The sequence below is a fragment of the Cebus imitator genome, unplaced genomic scaffold (assembly GCF_001604975.1).
Source record: "Cebus imitator isolate Cc_AM_T3 unplaced genomic scaffold, Cebus_imitator-1.0 Scaffold124, whole genome shotgun sequence".
NCBI lineage: Eukaryota > Metazoa > Chordata > Mammalia > Primates > Cebidae > Cebus > Cebus imitator.
This window is the reverse complement of record NW_016107439.1, coordinates 1,993,113-2,011,646: the sequence shown is the minus strand read 5'-3', so window position 1 is coordinate 2,011,646 and position 18,534 is coordinate 1,993,113. Positions and strand designations below refer to the sequence as shown.

General features: G+C 35.5%; 1 protein-coding gene and 1 pseudogene across 2 annotated transcripts in view; one reads left to right on the top strand and one right to left on the bottom strand.

The window, feature by feature from the left end:
• CHIC2 (cysteine rich hydrophobic domain 2) overlaps positions 1 to 18,534 on the bottom strand; it is a 41,922-nt gene that overhangs the window by 19,108 nt on the left and 4,280 nt on the right. Inside the window, exons 2-3 of one of the 2 annotated variants that reach the window (XM_017540270.2) lie at positions 7,320 to 7,374; positions 7,030 to 7,185 (exon numbers count right to left, since the gene is read on the bottom strand). In XM_017540270.2, the coding sequence (XP_017395759.1) occupies positions 7,030 to 7,185; positions 7,320 to 7,374 (211 nt within the window). The remainder of the gene's footprint in view (positions 1 to 7,029; positions 7,186 to 7,319; positions 7,375 to 18,534) is intronic. The other variant, XM_017540271.2, reaches the window with a different exon arrangement.
• On the top strand, positions 15,187 to 17,017 carry LOC108312368 (annotated as a pseudogene).

The following is an 18,534-nucleotide window of genomic DNA, read 5'->3' as shown; positions in this document are numbered from 1 at the left end:
CACTGGGGATTACATTTCAGCATGAGATTTAGAGGCAACACACACCCAAACTCTATAAAACACTAAACTAAATGTTGACAAGAATGTAGCAGAAGAGAATCTATCCTACAGTACTGTGAGATCACAAAATAATTTCTCAGCTCCTTAAATGCATTTCCATGGATTGTCCCACCCCCCCCCCAAAAAAAAAAAAGAAAAAAAGAAAGCTAAACATATACATGACGTATGACCAAGGCATTCCACTCAGAAATTTTTACTCATGAGAAAAAAAAGTGTATGTTCATAAAAACACTTGAACAAGAACATTCACAGCAGCCTTATGTATATAAAGATATTGTTGGGGAATGAAAAGACAGCTACAGACTGCAAAATGTCCATCAACAGGTAAACAGTTAAATAAATGTGGCATAGCCACACAAATAACATTATTTAGCAATAAAAGGGAATGAACTATGGATTCAACAGCATGGTTGAATCTCAAAATCATACTAAAAGAAGACAAAAAGGGGCTGGCCGGGCATGGAGGCTCACACTTGTAATCCCAGCACTTTGGGAGGCTGAGGTGGGTGGACTGCTTGAGCTCAGGAGTTTGAGAGACGAATCCCTGTCCCTATCAAAAATATAAATATTAGCCAGGCGTGGTGATGCACACCAGTGGCCCCAACTACTTGGGAGGCTGATGTGGGAGGTTGAGTGGCGCCTACAAAGTCTGGGAAGGCTGTAGTGAGACATGATCATGCCACTGAACTCCAGCCTCGGTGACAGAATAAGACCCCGTCTCAAAAATAAATAAAAAATATAACAAGAAGACAAAAAATAATGCATATTGTATGATTTCATTTAGATAAAACTGTAGAAAATGCAAACTAATCTTAGGAAGCAGATTAGCACTGGCACAGGGAAGTTTTTGGGAATGATGAACACGTTCACTATCTTGATGCACGCATATGCATACATGTGACAAAACTCATTAAGTAATACACTTTAAATATGTGCAGTTTACTGTATGTCACTTACAGTTCAATAAAGCTAGTAAAATATAAAATACTGTATTCAAGGCTGTAAAATAAAACAACACATTTAAAAGAGCTGAAATCACACAAAGTATGTGCTTTAACAGTGCTAGAACTAGAAATCAGTAACAGAAAAGTCTCCAGTAAATCACCAGATATTTGGAGGTTAAACAAACTTCTTGATAATCCATGAGTCAGAGAGAAAATTACAAATACTTTGAACCAAATGCAAATAAAAATACTATATAAAAATGTGTAGGATATGGTCAAAACAAGTGCTTTGAGGGAAAGAGCATTAAATGCTTATATAAAAAAAAGAAAAGTGAAATCAACGACTTCTACCTTAAGAAACTAAAAAACAAGAGTAAATTATATCCAAAGCAAGAAGAAATAATAAAAACAAAAAATCAATGGAAGTGAAAAACAGAAAAACAACTGAGAAAATCAAGAATAAAGCAAGGAGTTCGCTCTTATCACTCCTCTTCAACATTTTATTAGAAGTCCTACACAGTGAAAAAGAGAAGGAAAAGTAAAAGTATACAGATTGGAAATAAAACTGTCATTATTTTCTGGCAGCACAGTTATCTCTGCAGAAAATCCCCAGGAATCTACAAAAAAGTTCCTGGGATTTAATAAGTGAGTTTGGCAAGGTTGTAGGACACAATGTTAATATACAAAAAATCAATTGTATTTTATGTACTAACAATGAATTTAAGCACCAAACCCAAAGAAATACTTATGTATACAGCTTAAAAAACATGAGCATAATTTATACGCTACACAAAAAGCTACAAGGCTCTAACAAGAAAAAAGTCAAAGACCTAAATACAGGCAGAGTTATGTCATGTGCACGGTTTGGAAGACTTAATACTGTTAAGATGTCAATTCTCCCCAAATTCATCTGTAAATTGAATGTAATTCCAATCAAATAACAGTGTTTCCTGTAGATATCTGACAAGCTAATTCTAAAATTTATACAGAAAGGTAAAGAAATTAGAATAGCCAAAACAATCTTGAAAAATAAGAAAAAATTTGAAAGGCTCACTGTACCTGATTTCAAGACTTAATATAAAGCTACAGTAGGCTGGGCGTAGTGGTTCACATCTGTAATTTCCAACACTTTGGGAGGCCAAGATGAGAGAACTGCTTGAGCCCAGGTGTTCGAGACCTACCTGGGCAATATAGCAAGCCCACGTATCCTTTTTAATTAAAAAAGAAAAAAAAAAGCTACAGTAAACTAGACATTGTGATATTTAATCAAGAGAGGTATATAGATCAATAGAACAGAATAGAGTGTGGAAAGAACCTACACAGATATTGTTGACTGATTTTTGACCATGTACAACAGCAACTTTTCCCTTGAAAGGGAAAAGGATAGTCTTTTCAAAAAATGGTACTGGAAAAGCCTAGAAAGTCATACGCAAAAAAAAAAAAAAAAAAAAAAAAAAAAGTTTGACCCATACCTCACACCCATATAAAAACCTGAGTCAAAATGAGCCATACACCTAAAAGTAAAATAAAGAGATCATAGGAGAAAATTGTCATGACCTTAGTTTAACTAAATTCTTAGATACTGCACTAAAAGCACAATCTGTTTTTTTTTTAAAGTAATGAATTTGTCAAAAGCAAAACCTTTTGTTCTGCCAAAGACACTGCTGGAGAACAAAAAGACTGAAAATATATATTTGCACATATCTGGCAAGGGACTTACATTCAGAATTATATGAAGAACTCTCAAAACTCAACAAGAAATAACCATTTTTAAATGGGCAAAATATTTCAATGAACACTCTAACAAAGATGTACAGATGGCAAATAAACACGTGAAAAGGTGCTCAATATCATTACTCATGAAGGTAATACAAGTTAAAACCACAAAGAAATGCTACTATATATCTATTAGAATGGCTATAATTTCTAAAACTAACCATACCAAGTCCTGCAAGGATGCTAAGCAATTGGACCTCTCATGCATTGCTGGCTGGAATGCAAAATGGTTTACCAACTTTGGAAAGCAGTTTGGAAATCTTTTATAAAATTAAACATACACTTACGATATAACCCAGCAATCCCCTTCCTAAAATATAAAAACTTGCGTTCACACAAAAACATGCATGTGAATGTTTAAGGCAAGCTTTATTCAAAAACTGGAAACAACTCAATGTGTTCAACTGATCGATGTATAAACAAACTGTGATACGTCCATACAATGGAATACTACTCAACAATAAAAAAGAATAAACTATTAATAAATAAAGCAAAATAGATGAATCTCAAATGCACTAAGCTACATGAAAGAAACCAGACTCAAAAAGTTATATATACTATTTGATTCCATTTATATAATATTCTAGAAAAGACAAAATTGTAGGGATAGACAACAGATCACTGGCTGCCTAGGTTTAAGAGCTGACAAAGGTCCAACTACAGAGGGACAGCACAAGTAAGTTTTTTACAGAAAACGGTAATGAATCTTGATTGTGGTGGTGGTGGTTACATAGCTCTACACATTTATCAAAAATCACAGAACTGTAAACAAAAATTTTACTGTATATTAAAAAATAATTTTTAAAAATAGGCAAAGGTAGTTAAAAAGAAAAAAAGGCAATTTAGAAGGTCTAAAAAACAATTAAAAAAAGAACAGGCTGGGCACAGTGGCTCACGCCTGTAATCCCAGCACTTTGGGAGGCCGAGGCGGTCAGATCACTGGAGGTCAGGAGCTCAAGATCAGCTTGGCCTAACATGGTAAAACCCCATCTTTACTAAAAACACAAAAATTTGCCAGGAGTAGCAGGCACCTGAAATCCCAGCTACTCGGGAGGCTGAGGCAGGAAAATTGCTTGAACCCGGGAGGCAAAGGTTACGGTAGGCCAAGACCACACCATTGCGCTCCAGTCTGGGCAACAAGAGTGATAGTCCATCTCATAAAAAAAAAAAAAAAATTAGCCCGGTGTGGTGGGAATTGGTTGAACCTGGGAAGAAGAAGTTGTAGTGAGTGGAGATGGCACCATTGCACTCCAGACCGGACAAGAATAAAACTCCATCTCAGTAATAATAATAATAGGACAAAATAAAAACAAGGTCTTGGGAATAATATCAGGTCATAAAAAGAGGGCACGAAGTTGGTCACGGATTTTTTTTTTTTTTTTTTTTGAGATGGAGTCTTGCTCTGTTGCCAGGCTAGAGTGCAGTGGCACAATCTCAGCTCACCGCAATCTCTGACCCCCTGGTTCAAGCAATTCTCTTACATCAGCCTCCCAAGTAGCTATGATTACAGGCAATCACCATCATACCCAGCTAATTTTTGTATTTTTAGTAGAGATGGGGTTTCACCATGTTGGTCAGAATGGTCTCGATCTCCTGACCTCGTGAGGAGATGGATTTTAAAGGCAAGACAAAACAGCACTAACTGAAATGTATTACATTTCCTTAGGTTATGAATGTATGCAACTAACTGTAATAGACTAAACAGGACCTGTACCTTCATCACTTATAGAAATCACAGATTCTTCCTATCTTATCATTATTACCATGGATCTGCTTCTGTCTTATTTTTAGACATTAATAAACATATTTATAAATCACATTGACGTTTTCTAGTATTTTGATAACTATTTTATATAACTGGTTTCTTTTGTAATCCCATATATTTTACTTTATATATTTAGAATATATTAAATATTTTTAAATACATATAAAGCAGCTAAGAAAGCATTCATAGGCTTCCCTAAACCACCAAAAGGATCTATGGCAAATAAAAAGTTAAAAATCCCTGCTCTAAATTATTTTGCCCTCATCTTACAAAATGCCTCTTTCTCCACGGCCTGTAATATACTTCATACATGCAGGAAGTGTCACTCTTACCATGGTTATATAATAGTTTACACTCAAGACACAGATACATACAGCTTTTTTAAAAAGCAAGTCATGTTTGTTTATGCTTCCTGGATAGTAGTCCATATAAAATTGAATATAGCAAATAAATATTCCACCTAGTCATATAAAATACAAAGAAGAGACCTTAGACTGAACACTAAAATGTTAAATGAAATGTACTTTCTGAAACCACAGATGAAACTAGCTTAAAAAAGTCAACCTTACATCTCACATAAGAAGGAATTTAATGAAGGCATTTCAAAAAGGATCTCAAGTTGATAAGAATGTAAAGTTTAACTCATTTACCTTTGTTTTCTAAATACACTGTACACACACTGTAACACCTTATGTTACTCATTTAAAAGTTTTTTTAAAAGGATATCAAAACAAAACCAAGCACAAACAAAAAAGCCAGATCTCAAAGGTATCTACAATATTAAAACTCTTATGATTCTTTGGGTTAAATGATAGCAATTACCAACCAAGTGACATACAGCAGGCACTGAAACAATGGAAATGCCCACATAGTGGAAGGGAACAAAGGGATCCAAACTATAATAGCAACAAAATCAACAGTGGACCCAGAGACCACCAGAAGTGAAGAAAATATTCTGTGGTGTAAAGGTAATCTGGTGAAAACTACGAAAAAAAAAAAAGAAAAAAAGAACAATTTTTAGAAAAAAGCAAATATTAGAAATATTAAAGTAAATATTACAAAAGTCATTGTACTACAAAGGCATTAATTCCTTCCTATCAATAGAATGTACCAGTTTAAAAAATTTTAGTAGGAATATATCTTTTATTTTATAACAGAAATAAAGAGACAAAGAGAATTTGCTCATCCATACTTCCTACTATTATTGGTTGTCAAAATCCAGCCACATAAAACCGTTCATTTATTTCCAACTTAACAAAATATCATTTTTGGCTCAGTGCAGTGGCTCACGCCTATAATCCTAGCACTTTGAGAGGCCAAGGAGGGCAGATTGCTTGAGCCCAGAAGTTCGAGACCAGCCTGGGCAAGAGAGTGAAACCCTGTCACTGTTTATTTAAAATATATATTTAAAAAAAAATTAAAATATATTATTTTTATACATAAAAACATAATTTTTAAAAATTTTAACAAAAATATGCAATCGATAATAATCTGTCATATCTCTACCAACATCTTCAACATTTTTTTGTTTATCTGTTTTTGAGACAGAGTTTTACTCTTGTTGCCCAGGCTGGAGTGCAATGGTACAATCTCAGCTCACTGCAACCTCCACCTTCCAGGTTCAAGTGATTGTCCTACCTCAGCCTCTTGAGTAACTGGGATTACAGGTGCCGGCCACCACTCCTGGCTAATTTTTTAAAATTTTAGTAGAGATGGGGTTTTACCATGTTGGCCAGGCTGGTCTCGAACTCCTGACCTCAAGTGATCCGCCCACCATGGCCTCCCAAAGTGCTGCGATTGCAGGCATGAGCCACTGTGCCCAGCCGGAATTTTTTATTATAAGCAGTCAAAATGATGAGTCTTTAAAGTTATTTTTTTCTGATTACAGAATCACTTTGTGCTCATTACAGAAAATTTGTAAAATATAAAAGGAAGAAAAGAATGTCCCATAATTACCAACTAGAAACAGCCATTGTAACCATTTTATTTCTTCTATGGGTACTATCTTACTATTAGTAAGAATACTATTAACCAATACTTATTCACCACTTCCTTTGAGCTATTCAGCTAAGAGCTTTCCAAACATTTTAATTTTACCTTTACAACAATCCTATTCAAGTAGTAGGTGAACATTTTACAGTTGTGTCAAGTAGGGTTTAAAGAGGTTAGGAAACATGCTTAAGGTCATACAGATAAGTGGTAGCTGAAGCCAGCATCCTTGATCACTATACTACACCACCATCAATATACAGACAGAGATACTGCCATGTTCTACTCTTTGCTCCTAAAATTATAAATATAATTTTTAGATGGCTATTTAATAACAGCACTTGGATATATAATAACTTTACTGAGTCACTCCTCTCCTGGATCAGATTATTTTCATATTGTATTCAGGACAGTGTGATTCATTCGATATAAAAATAAATGCAAGACTTCCTTGTCCACTTCTAAACTTAAGTTAAAATATATAATTCAACTTACTCTTTTACTGAGGCAAATAACTGGCCACATACTGCAACCTAATGTGCAGCAGCAACAAAGGCAGCCACAAAGTAGCCAACGTACATTAACAGGAAGGTTCTTCTTAAGACAACTGTTAACTCTGTTGATGCTGGCTTTGAATTCCTCAGGAGCTACCTAAAGAAATAAGAAATAATAACAATGAAATATTAATGTCAAAAAACATGACTGATTAGCATATTTTTTCTATTTTTTTCAGAAAAAAACTCTCATTTTGAGGCATACAAACAGTACAAAAATGAGATACTCACTTTTCCAGTTAACGAAGATGGGAATTCTGATTCAAATTTGTTGCTCAGTCCAAATCTATTTTAAAGAATAAAAAGAATATGTTATTATATGTCATTGTTGCCAAAAATGCAGACCATTTAATTTGAAGGTCAAGTCAATAGAATGCATTTTCACATACAGAGGATATGTTTGAGACATAAAATGGAAGTTGGAGATAAAATAACTGTAATAAGCAATTTATGAAATGTTAACAAGCAATTATTTTAGCAGTTAAATGGAAACTTTTACACAACAAGAGGCTGAATGTTAATTAACCAGGAGTATGTAAACAAAAGTATAAATGTTTCATTTAATTGAGCTATCACCTTTATATCTTAAAAAGTAACTTCAAAGCATATTATTTTAATGGTTGGGATAGCAATTTTTTTCCAGCTTTTAATGTTATTGGTGGAAACAAATAATGGCTGTGAATTTTAGCAGGTGTTCTAAACAAGCAATAAGATGAGGAGAAGGAAAAAATGCAGGAAAAAGAGTGGCGAAGAGCCAAGAATAAGGAAAAAGGGAGAGAAAAAAAAGAGAACGGTCTTAGGTTCCATTCAATACCTATTTGTCAGTGCATTAGATGGTATGAAAGAAAAGGTAGACATGTGCTATACCTAAATCCATTCCTATTACCTAAAAGACCTTTTCCTAATTAGTGGTTAAAATATTCCATGGCTTTAAAACTGATAAAAGATTTAAACTATTTTCAAAGAATGGTAAATATAACAAGAAGATAAAAGACATAATAAAAACAACCTATTTTGCTTTTATCTATTAGAAGTCTACTAGTACTTGGAGAAAAGAGAATTCATTCAAATCACAGCTATTGAGCACGTTCCATGTAGCACTTCAGGAGATCCTACAATAGTAGGCTTTTGTGGCTTTTACAGCTTCCTTTGTTTCCTTAGGAAATCAATCATATATGAGACCAATTTTACTTTTATATAATCTGAGATAATTTTGAAAGTTCATGTAAAATACACAGTAAAGTTTTGAAGGATGGACTCCAACTTTACACCTACATCTAAATGGAATCTTGTAGCAGGCTTGTTTTACTCATATTCCCAATACTTCCATTTCACTATCTCTATATTCCTCTAGTCTATAGCCATAACTCAGTGTAAACCACTCCCATCTGTTATCCTGCTTTCTCACCATCATCAAATTCAGATTTATCTTTCCTGACAGACCTTTCCATTCCAAACTCCTTTAACAGTTTCCTTTGAAACACTCAATCTGTTGATCTGCAGCTATCAGGATACCTCCCTATCTTAAAAAAACAAAAACAAAAACAAAAAAAAACCTCAAATACATACAGTCATGTGCCATATAACAGTGTTTCAATCAGAACATACTTGAAGGTGGAACCATAAGATAATAATACTGTATTTTTACTGTACCTTTTCTATGTTTAGATACACAAAAACTCTGTCTTACAACTGCCTACAGCACACAGGATAGTAACATACTGTACAAGTTTATGGCCTAAGGGCTATGGGCTATAACTATATAGCCTAGATGTTTAGTAGGCTACACCGTTTAAGTTTGTATACACACACTCTGTGATGTTTGCACAGTGATGAAATTGCCTAACGACCCATTTATCAGAATAGCCCCCATAGTTAAGCACCATATACCTGTATATATCTTCACTTTAACCACAAACGCTGTTGAAATGCCACTCGTTTTTAAGAAATCCTCAACTATAGTTCACTCCTGACCTTATCTACTCTAAAGAACTTTACCTCCTTCACCTCTATCTAATTCAGCAACCTGCTCACTGTGATATATTCTGGATACTGTTATCACTTGGGACTGCATTACCTCTGAAATTCTGAACTGTAAAATTCTCCTTTTACCACTGCCGTCAATCATTTCATTTCTCCCATCCTTACTAAATTTGTTTTTTGTCTTCTGGTTGTAATTTACTGCTTCCCACCCCTCCATAGCTCCCTATGACTCCCTTTCCTTTCTTATTTGCCACAACTACGTGGTCAATCATTTTGACCATACTCCAACAAACACCTTTAATCATCTCTACAGTGTCCCTTGAGAACCCAGGTTCAATTAAATTGTTTACTTTCTTCATACTGCCTGGAGCTACTGGAGAAAAATCACATTTATAAATGCATCATCATGATAAATATATATATACACACACATAACATATATATCTTATTTCTAACCTCAGTGAGTATTATTATAGCAATCTTTATTCATCCACAAGAAGTTCCCTTTTCCATGCTCCGTAGTTGCTGCCCCTGTCTTTAGTTGTTCAACTTTATCCTCACAACATTTTTTGCAGATAACCACAGTTGTCAACTCTGAGAGGAAAAAAATATCACTGAATACAAATTGCTTTACCTTCCCCCTACCTTTTATTTTTGGATTTACTTATATGTCTTCAGTATTTTTACCATCTCTCAATGGAGAAAAACTTCCCAAAACAAAGCATTTACTTCTAGTTGCATCTCCTCTAGTCTCCTCTGCAATCCACTGTATTTCTACCTCACTTCAGGCTCCTTAAACATAGCCTACAAACCTGAATTAATCTATTCACCTGAGAATGTGAATCCCTATTTTCTTCTTCTCTCTCAATATCTGATGGCATCTATTTCTTTCCTTCCTCAACCAATGTTTTGAAAGCCTCCTTTACATTAACTATCTTTACCTTACCTACCTCCTATTCATTATTCAAACTATCATAATCCAGGCTTTCATACACACTTCTTTATTAATCAGAGTAGTTGCCAACAACTCTTTTCAGCAAGTCTTCTTTCATATAGTATGCTTTCTCCTAGCAAAGAGCTTGAACATCAGAATGTCTTATTTGGCACAGGCCACAGCAATTATCTCCTTTGCTATGTTTTTCATCCCTGCCAAAACCTTTTTTTTTTTTTTTCCCCCAAATCTAGACCAACCAAAACAACACTATTGGGTAGAATTTTAGTAAGACCATCTTATTTTATTAAATGAATAAGAAAAGTCACACTTCTTAACTGTAAAATATCACCTCTAATGATTTATTTTTGACATAAATTGTTTAATTTTGACACTACCTAACTTCTGGCTTTTTTTAAGTTTGGCAGAAGGCAGAGACTGTTAGAATAAAAATGGCATATATGTTTTGTTTTCAAATGACAGCATTATAAATGTACCTACAAGTTTACATACAAGTTTCTAAATGTGGAAAAAATAATTTCCTTTATTCTAAGACAAAGTACAATTGGCTGAGGACACTATTAGAAAGGCCAAGTTTCATCCCATAAAATAATTTGATATACTTGAAAGAAGAGCAATGATTCCTGCATTGGGTAGGGAGCTGAACCCCCTTCAAACTCTAACAACCAAACATTCTACTAATCCAAAAAGCTAGAAATAGCACTTGGATAATTTTTTAAAATATAATTTAAAATAGGTGGCATCTTAATTCATTTATCTACAAAGAATAATAAAATTAAATTTTAAAAACTATTTTATGTTGGCAAGAAGGTCAAGATGGAAAAATATCACACACTGTCAATGGAACTATAAATTGTTACAACCACTTCAGATTAATTTGGCATTGAAAATATTTGTAACTTTGTCACAGTGTTTTCTCTTCAGAAATGTAATATTACTTAAAAATAACCTGAAATGTGGATTAAATTTATACATAAACAAGTTGATTGATTCTTTATTCACAAATATAAATATATATATATTTATAACATTTTAGAAATGGTTAAGTAAATTATTGTATCTCAATATAACAGAATATTAAACAACCATTAAAAGTGAAATTTGCAAATTAATAACATGGAAATATCATTGAACATAAACTTCTTTACCTTCCCTTCCTTTCATTTTTAGATTTATTTATATATCTTCAGCATTTTTACCATCTTTTTCAATGGAGGAAAATGTTGAAGAAGAAAATTCAAAACTGTTCTTATATCATTTAACTGAAAAGAACAAAAACCTTGTAAGTTGACAGACTTTTCAGGAATACAATCTGACAGTATGTAAAGGGGGTCTTATAAAAATATTCCTACCCTTTGATCCAGTGATTCTACTTCCAGAAATGTATCAAGAGAAAATACCTGCAGTGGCACAGATATGTTAAGGAATAATCAACATATCTGCGGTGTTATTTTAGGGAGGGAGTATTAAAGATATTTTGTACCATTTGTTTTTTTAAATAAGAGCTGTTTTTCAGTAATGTATAGTTGCTGCTAAGCAAATAATTGATGAGTATTTTATTTTTTTGAGACAGTCTCACTTTGTTGCCCAGGCTGGAGTGCAGTGGCATGATCTCAGTTCACTGTAACCTCTGCCTCCCAGGTTCAAGCGATTCTCCTGCCTCAGCTTCCCAAGTAGTTGGGATTACAGGCACTTGCCACCATGCCAGGCTAATTTTTGTATTTTTAGTAGAGACAGGGTTTCACCATGTTCGCCAGGCTGGTCTCGAACGCCTGGCCTCAAATGATCCACCCACCTTGGCCTCCCAAAGTGTAGATTATAGTCATGAGCCACGATGTCTGGCAGACAAATATTTTATAATTTTGTTTTCTTATCTGAATCTTTTATTTGGTACTAACTAGGTGTTTTAAGATAAGTAAACAGGGAAATCTGGGTTCACTAATCAATAGTTTTCTTGAATGCATTTCTATTTTTTTCCATAGTTCAAGTCCATATAGTCCCCTGTCCTTCTTAGTTCAATTTTTAACTACTTCTATGTTCCTTGTATCTCCTCATATTAACAATGTCTCTTGGCATTCACTAATGAACTATTATTTTAAATTAAGACATGTTTTGAACTCATAATGAATTTTGCCTTATAAATGCAGAAATGCAAGAATCTGCTACTTCAACTTGTTTTGCTCTTAACCAAAAATATATGTTCAATGTTTCTTTTCTTCTGAGATACACTGATATTTTTAACAGTAAAATTTTTAAAACGGAAATATCTTATAATTAATTATAATACAACATGTGAAAAGATACTACACAGGTCAAAATCATGTATACTAGAGAGAGTAGCCTGTTACTCTGTATGCCTAACTAGGAAGTCCCTATACTCTGGCTAATTAGATCACAAGTGGGCAACTGCTTTAACAACAGCTAATCCCTGAACTGGTTGGCAGCACATGGAATGGCAAGGCCCAACAGTCCTGCCTAACTTAGATAACATTAATTTAATCAGCTCTCTCTTGAGGTATCCGAACATAAGACAAATAGATGGTAACATGAAGAGCTGACAGACAGTGAGAGGGCTTAAACTGAAGTCAACATGCAGTAAAGCCATCGATAATTAGAAGTCAAAATAAACTGAAGCCAATAGTAAGCAGAAACTGAGATCAGCAGACAAGTAATGATCGGCCAGATCAGGGACGGCCTTGCAGAATATTAAAAGGACTCTGAAGGAGATGGGGAATCTTTGAGGGGCCTGATACAGAGAAGAGACTTGATCTGACTTATGTTTTAAAAGATCACTATGGCAGGTGTATCAAGATGACTGTAAAAGAGGAGATGCAAAGGTGGAAACAAGGAAGAAAAAATACATACACTTTTAGTAATTTAGATGGATTCTTGCTATGTTGCCCAGGGTAGTCTCAAACTCCTGGGCTCAAGTGATCTTTCTGCCTCAACGTCCCGTGTAAGTGGGATTATAGGCACGTGCCACTGTGCCTAGCTTAAGAAAAATATATTCAGTGTAAGGCAGAAAGGAGGCTGGCAACTAACTCACTCTAGCCGTGGAGTGACAAAATAGGGCTAGACTTTGAAGACAGAGCCAAGATGTCAAGACAATGGATGCAGTGAAATACAAAGAGGAAAATCAAGAACATATCAAAAAATTTTTCATCTAAACAAACGGGGTCCTTGATCTTCCATCAACCGGTAATGGAAGGGTACAGCTGAAACTAATTTGAGGGGTAGACTATGAATTTAGTTTTGGATATTTTGGATTCTGAGACATTCAATCTGTACAAATCTATAGGTACAGAGAATTTTTATCTCCCTACAGATATGACAAGACCTATGAGCATATGAACTAGAAATTTCAAACTAAACACATGAGTTATGCAGATGATCACTTATTTCCTAAATTCAGCCTGGTGGTGCATGCCTGTAATCCCAGCTACTCGGGAGGCTGAGGCAGAAGAATCGCTTGAACCCAGGAAGGGGAGGTTGCTGTGAGCTGAGATCATGCCATTGCACTTTAGCCTGGGCAACAAAGAGTGAAACTCCATCTCAAATTAAAAAAAAAAAAGAAGAAGAAGAAAAAATTATTATTCAGGGACATTGTGAGAACATTTCAGCTCCTGTGGATCCAACTGAGTTTTAAATGTAAGATTTAAAAAACACAATTTTTTCCTCAAATCTAATGAATTATGTAATGAGGGCTGTCACACACCATACACCTTACAGCTAAAGGATAAAACTTTTTACCAGGGTTCCCACTTCAAAATCTATGATCTTGTGGGAAAGACTCTCTCTGCTTCTGGCACACGCTATTCTCTTGGCATACTAGCTGCCCCGGCAGCAGAACAAAAAGTGCAGGAATGCCATCAAAATCATTCCCAGTGCACAGTAAGGGCAGCCAGTTATTTAACCTTGGCCTACACAAAGCTAAAATTAAAAAATAAACCATAAACACACAACAGCTAAGGAATCAGACAGCAAAAGTGGCCATTGCTATGTATTTCCATATCTCATAAAGTGGTGAAATTTGATGGTTTATACCCAGAATTATAATAACTCCTTTAATCTAGAGATCAACACCTTAGCTGGGGCCACTAACATGTCTTATGGAGGCTGCTTCAATAACCTTCTAAATTTCATCCTAATCCCTTTACAAACCTTTCTGGCCCCTACTGAACTCTCCAACCTCATTTCAAGACACTATCCCCTTTGTTCAGTATATTCTAGCCTTAATACAGAGGTATCCTTTCAGTTCCTTAGGCAAGTCAAGCTTGTTTTGGCTTGGAGTCTTGGCACCTGCTGTTCTCCAGATCCAGGGGCTCTTGACAAGACTCTCATCCTTCCTAAATGTTAGCTTCCTCAGAGAGGTTCTCCCTAATCACATTATTTTCAATCACAGGACCTCATCCATTTTCTTCACTGCAACTTTATCAGATAAAGTTTGTCTATTAGCTGTAAACTCCATGAGGGCAGAAACTATATGTGTATCATTTTGGGTTTAATTATATACCCAGAGCCTTATGCAATATCTGGCAGAAAAATGGGCATTTAACAAATACTCATCAAATTACTTACCAGGAAACCTCAATAAGGACAGCTGATAATCAAAGATTAAACAAAAAATACTCTGAGAAAACAAAATAAATATTGTAAAACCCAAGCATCTACATTCATCAATCAGAATAAAATTCTCTTACTCTATATGTAGTTCTAATAAGGCTGGTTGTTTTATTTCCAAGTACAGCTGATAAATTATAGAGAGAGAAGAATGTAAACCAAAAGCAATAGCCCACACATGAAATTTAAAACAAAGTGCCATTTAAAGAAGGTTCTCAAACTTCAACATTTCTCAAGGCCACTAAGACATCACTGTGTATCAACCTGATAGCCGCTTTTGATTAAATGATTCCTCTAGTCAATTAGATAATTCTGATCTATGTTCAGAATCTTGTTTTAAAGCAGAAAAACATACATCACATTTTAGACTGATTTCCCACAAAATGGTAAAGATTAACCAAAAAACATGTATGCAGAGTTAAACATCAAAATATGTGATAAGTAATAATTTGTTGAATGCCCATTATGGATCTAGGTCATTAGATAAATTCTGACTCTCGCAAAATCCACTCTAAGGTGGATATTATCCTTTTTTGCAGATGAAAAAACTGAAGTTCAGAAAGGTTAATTTGCTTATGGTTACAGTTAGGAAGTGACTGAGAATTGAAACCAATTTGCCTGACATCAAAGACCACATTTTTTCCATAGTACCACCCATTACTTTCCAAATATGTCTGACAGAATCACATTAACACTCCTAACAAAAATAAAAATCCCTAGACTCTTCCCTTCCAGACCCAAGATTCTGGTTGGGTCAAAAGTTACACACACACACAATCTTACACAGAAGACACTAGAAGGATACTCAAGAGCATCTGCTGCTACATGTTATATTTAAAACTTAATTTTTATTAAGAATAAAATCTCAAATAGCTTTACAGCAGATTAGAAACCTAAGCCAGAAATAGCTATTACAGAGATTTGGAAGATTTCTTTCTAAGTATACAGCTGATCTAATATCCTGGGCCTTTGACCTGTTAACAGTATAAACTCCAGCTGGAATTCAAGAGTAGATCTCAAATTAATACTATTATTCTTTATTATTTAAATTACTTAGAATAGCATTTGATTATTTAACATCATAATAATTACCTATAATTTACTTTCCACCATTTAATCCCTCTTTTCCACTTAACTAGTCACATAAAATTTTAAGTACTAATCAATTTCATATCCTTTGGTAGGCAAAAATCCAACACTGAACTCTTTGGACAGAAATGTCATATAAATTCTCAAATTCGAATACAGTAAAAACTTTGAAACCTCAGTTAATTATCATATTTCTAATTTATTCAAGAAAATCTACGCATTAAGAAGTTTTAGTAGTTGGTCTAATTAGAATGCATCGCATTTTTTCTTCATATTACCAAAGATATGTCCAAATCTATAATCAAATTGATTTCCTCTCAAACCACATGGAATAAGAAAAATCTTGCTTCTTCTCCGATAAAACACCAATTGACTGATGACGCGGTGCAGGGGGGTGGGTGGGGGCGAGGCCCCGGGGGCCCTGGGATGGGGAACTGCAGTGGCTTCCACGGAGGTTTCAGCAGTGGCATCTGGGGCAGGGGTTGCTGCCGTGGATGGGCCAGGGCTGAGGCCGTGGAGCTCATGGAGGCAAGGCCGAGGATAAGGAGCGGATGCCTGTCACTAAGTTGGGCTGCTTGGTCAAGGACATGAAGATCAAGTCTCTGAAGGAGATCTATCTCTTCCCTCTGCCCATCAAGGAATCTGAGATCACTGAATTTTTCCTAGGGGCCTCTCTCAAGGATGAGGTTTTGAAGATTATGTTGGTGCAGAAGCAGACCCTTGCTGGCCAGCCCACCAGGTTCAAGGTGTTTGCTGCTATTGAGGACTACAATGGCCATGTCGGTCTGGGTGTTAAGTGTTCCAAGGAGGTGGACACTGCCATCCATGGGGCCATCATCCTGGCCAAGCTCTCTACTGTCCCAGTGCGCAGAGGCTACTTGGGGAACAAGATCGGCAAGCCCCACACTGTCCCTTGCAAGGTGACAGGCCGCTGTGGCTCTGTGCTGGTGTGCCTCATCCCCACGCAAAAGGGCACTGGCATCGTCTCAGTACCTGTGCCCAAGAAGCTGCTCATGATGGCTGGTATCAATGACTGCCACACCTCAGCCAGGGGCTGCACTGTCACCCTGGGCAACTTCACCTGATGCCATCCATCTCTAAGACTTACAGCTACCTGACGCCCAATCTCTGGAAGGAGACTGTATTCACCAAGTCTCCCTATCAGGAATTCATTGACCACCTCATCAAGACCCACACCAGAGTCTCTGTGCAGAGGACCCAGCTGTGGCTACAGCATAGGGTTTTTATACAAGAAAATAAAGTGAATTAACCCTGCAAAAAAAAAAAAAAAAAAAAAACCAAAAAAAAAAAAAAAAAAAGAAAAGAAAAAAAGAAAAATCTCTTAGGAGGACATGCATGGTGGCTCATATTACAATCCCAGTATTTGTGGAGGCTGAGGCAGGAGGATCACTTGAGGGCAGGAGTTCAAAACCAGCCTGAGCAACAGTGAAGCCCCATCTCCATAGAAAACAAACAAACAAAAATTATCCAGGCATAGCAATTTACCTGTAGTTCTAACTATTTGGGAGACTGAGACTGAAAAAGGAGGATCACTAGAGGCAGGAGGTCAAGGCCACTGCCAACCAGCTTGGGTGACAGGGCAAGACTCTGTCTCTAAAAAAAGAAAACAAAAATCTCTGGAGAAAAAAAACACACACACACACACGTAAAAAAAAAACTACCTTAATTTGATAATTTCCTCACAATTACCAAATTTCATTTTTAAAAACAGAGGAGCCATTTATCTTTTCAATATTATAAGTATTCTATTATAGACTATTATTTGCCTTTGTTAGGAGGTACAGAAAGAGAAGAAAACAGTGATTCCTTTGGCAATTCTGACAAAATCCAAAGATGTATAAAATTACTTCATTCATTTAGAAAATATCATAGGAAGTATAATATTCTAGACACTATATTAAATAGTAGAGAAAGATCAATAAACACAAACTCTGCCCTCAAGAACTTTATAGCCTGTGGAGATACATCAATAAGATCTTCAAAAATTCCAAAACAGAAAGTTTAATCTTTAGAAATAGAATATGTCTTAAATATTATGCTGGATGGGAGAAAGATGTAGGAATTACAAAGTTTAACAAAACTGTTTTATTGAAAAGTTTCTGCAATTTCTGGCAAATCATGTTCAGGTATCTTATTGCTAATCACAGCATCTAGTAGCAGTCCTGAAATACTGACACATTTCAAGACAATTTTTTTATTAACTCTACCATTTGAAATGTCGATAAACACTAAGGTATTCTTGTGATGTCTCTTATTCAAAAATCATGCTGTATCCCAAATGTTTTTAAGTCACATTTCTAAATTTTTAATCTTCCATAACATACCTGGAATGAAACAAGCAAAGAGTGGTTTCCGACAGCCATTGATAAAAAATGGTGTTGAAGGATAAGGAATTATTTGTGGAGATGCTAAGATTATACCTCAGAAGGGAGTACGTGAAGACACGGTAAAACTTAGTGAACTTACAAGAGAATAACATTAGAAACAAATCTCAGCAAAATAACTTGGCTCTATGACAGGGCTTGAATTAGAAATCAAAGTTTAAACATTCTCTAGGAAAGCCTCAAGTTTGATTCTGATATAGAAAGCGTAGGAAGCGGAGATGGGAGCAAATAATGTCTGTTATAATGATAGATTACCTGGCTGGGCGCGGTGGCTCAAGCCTGTAATCCCAGCACTTTGGGAGGCCGAGGCGGGTGGATCACGAGGTCAAGAGATCGAGACCATCTTGGTCAACATGGTGAAACCCCGTCTCTACTAAAAATACAAAACATTAGCTGG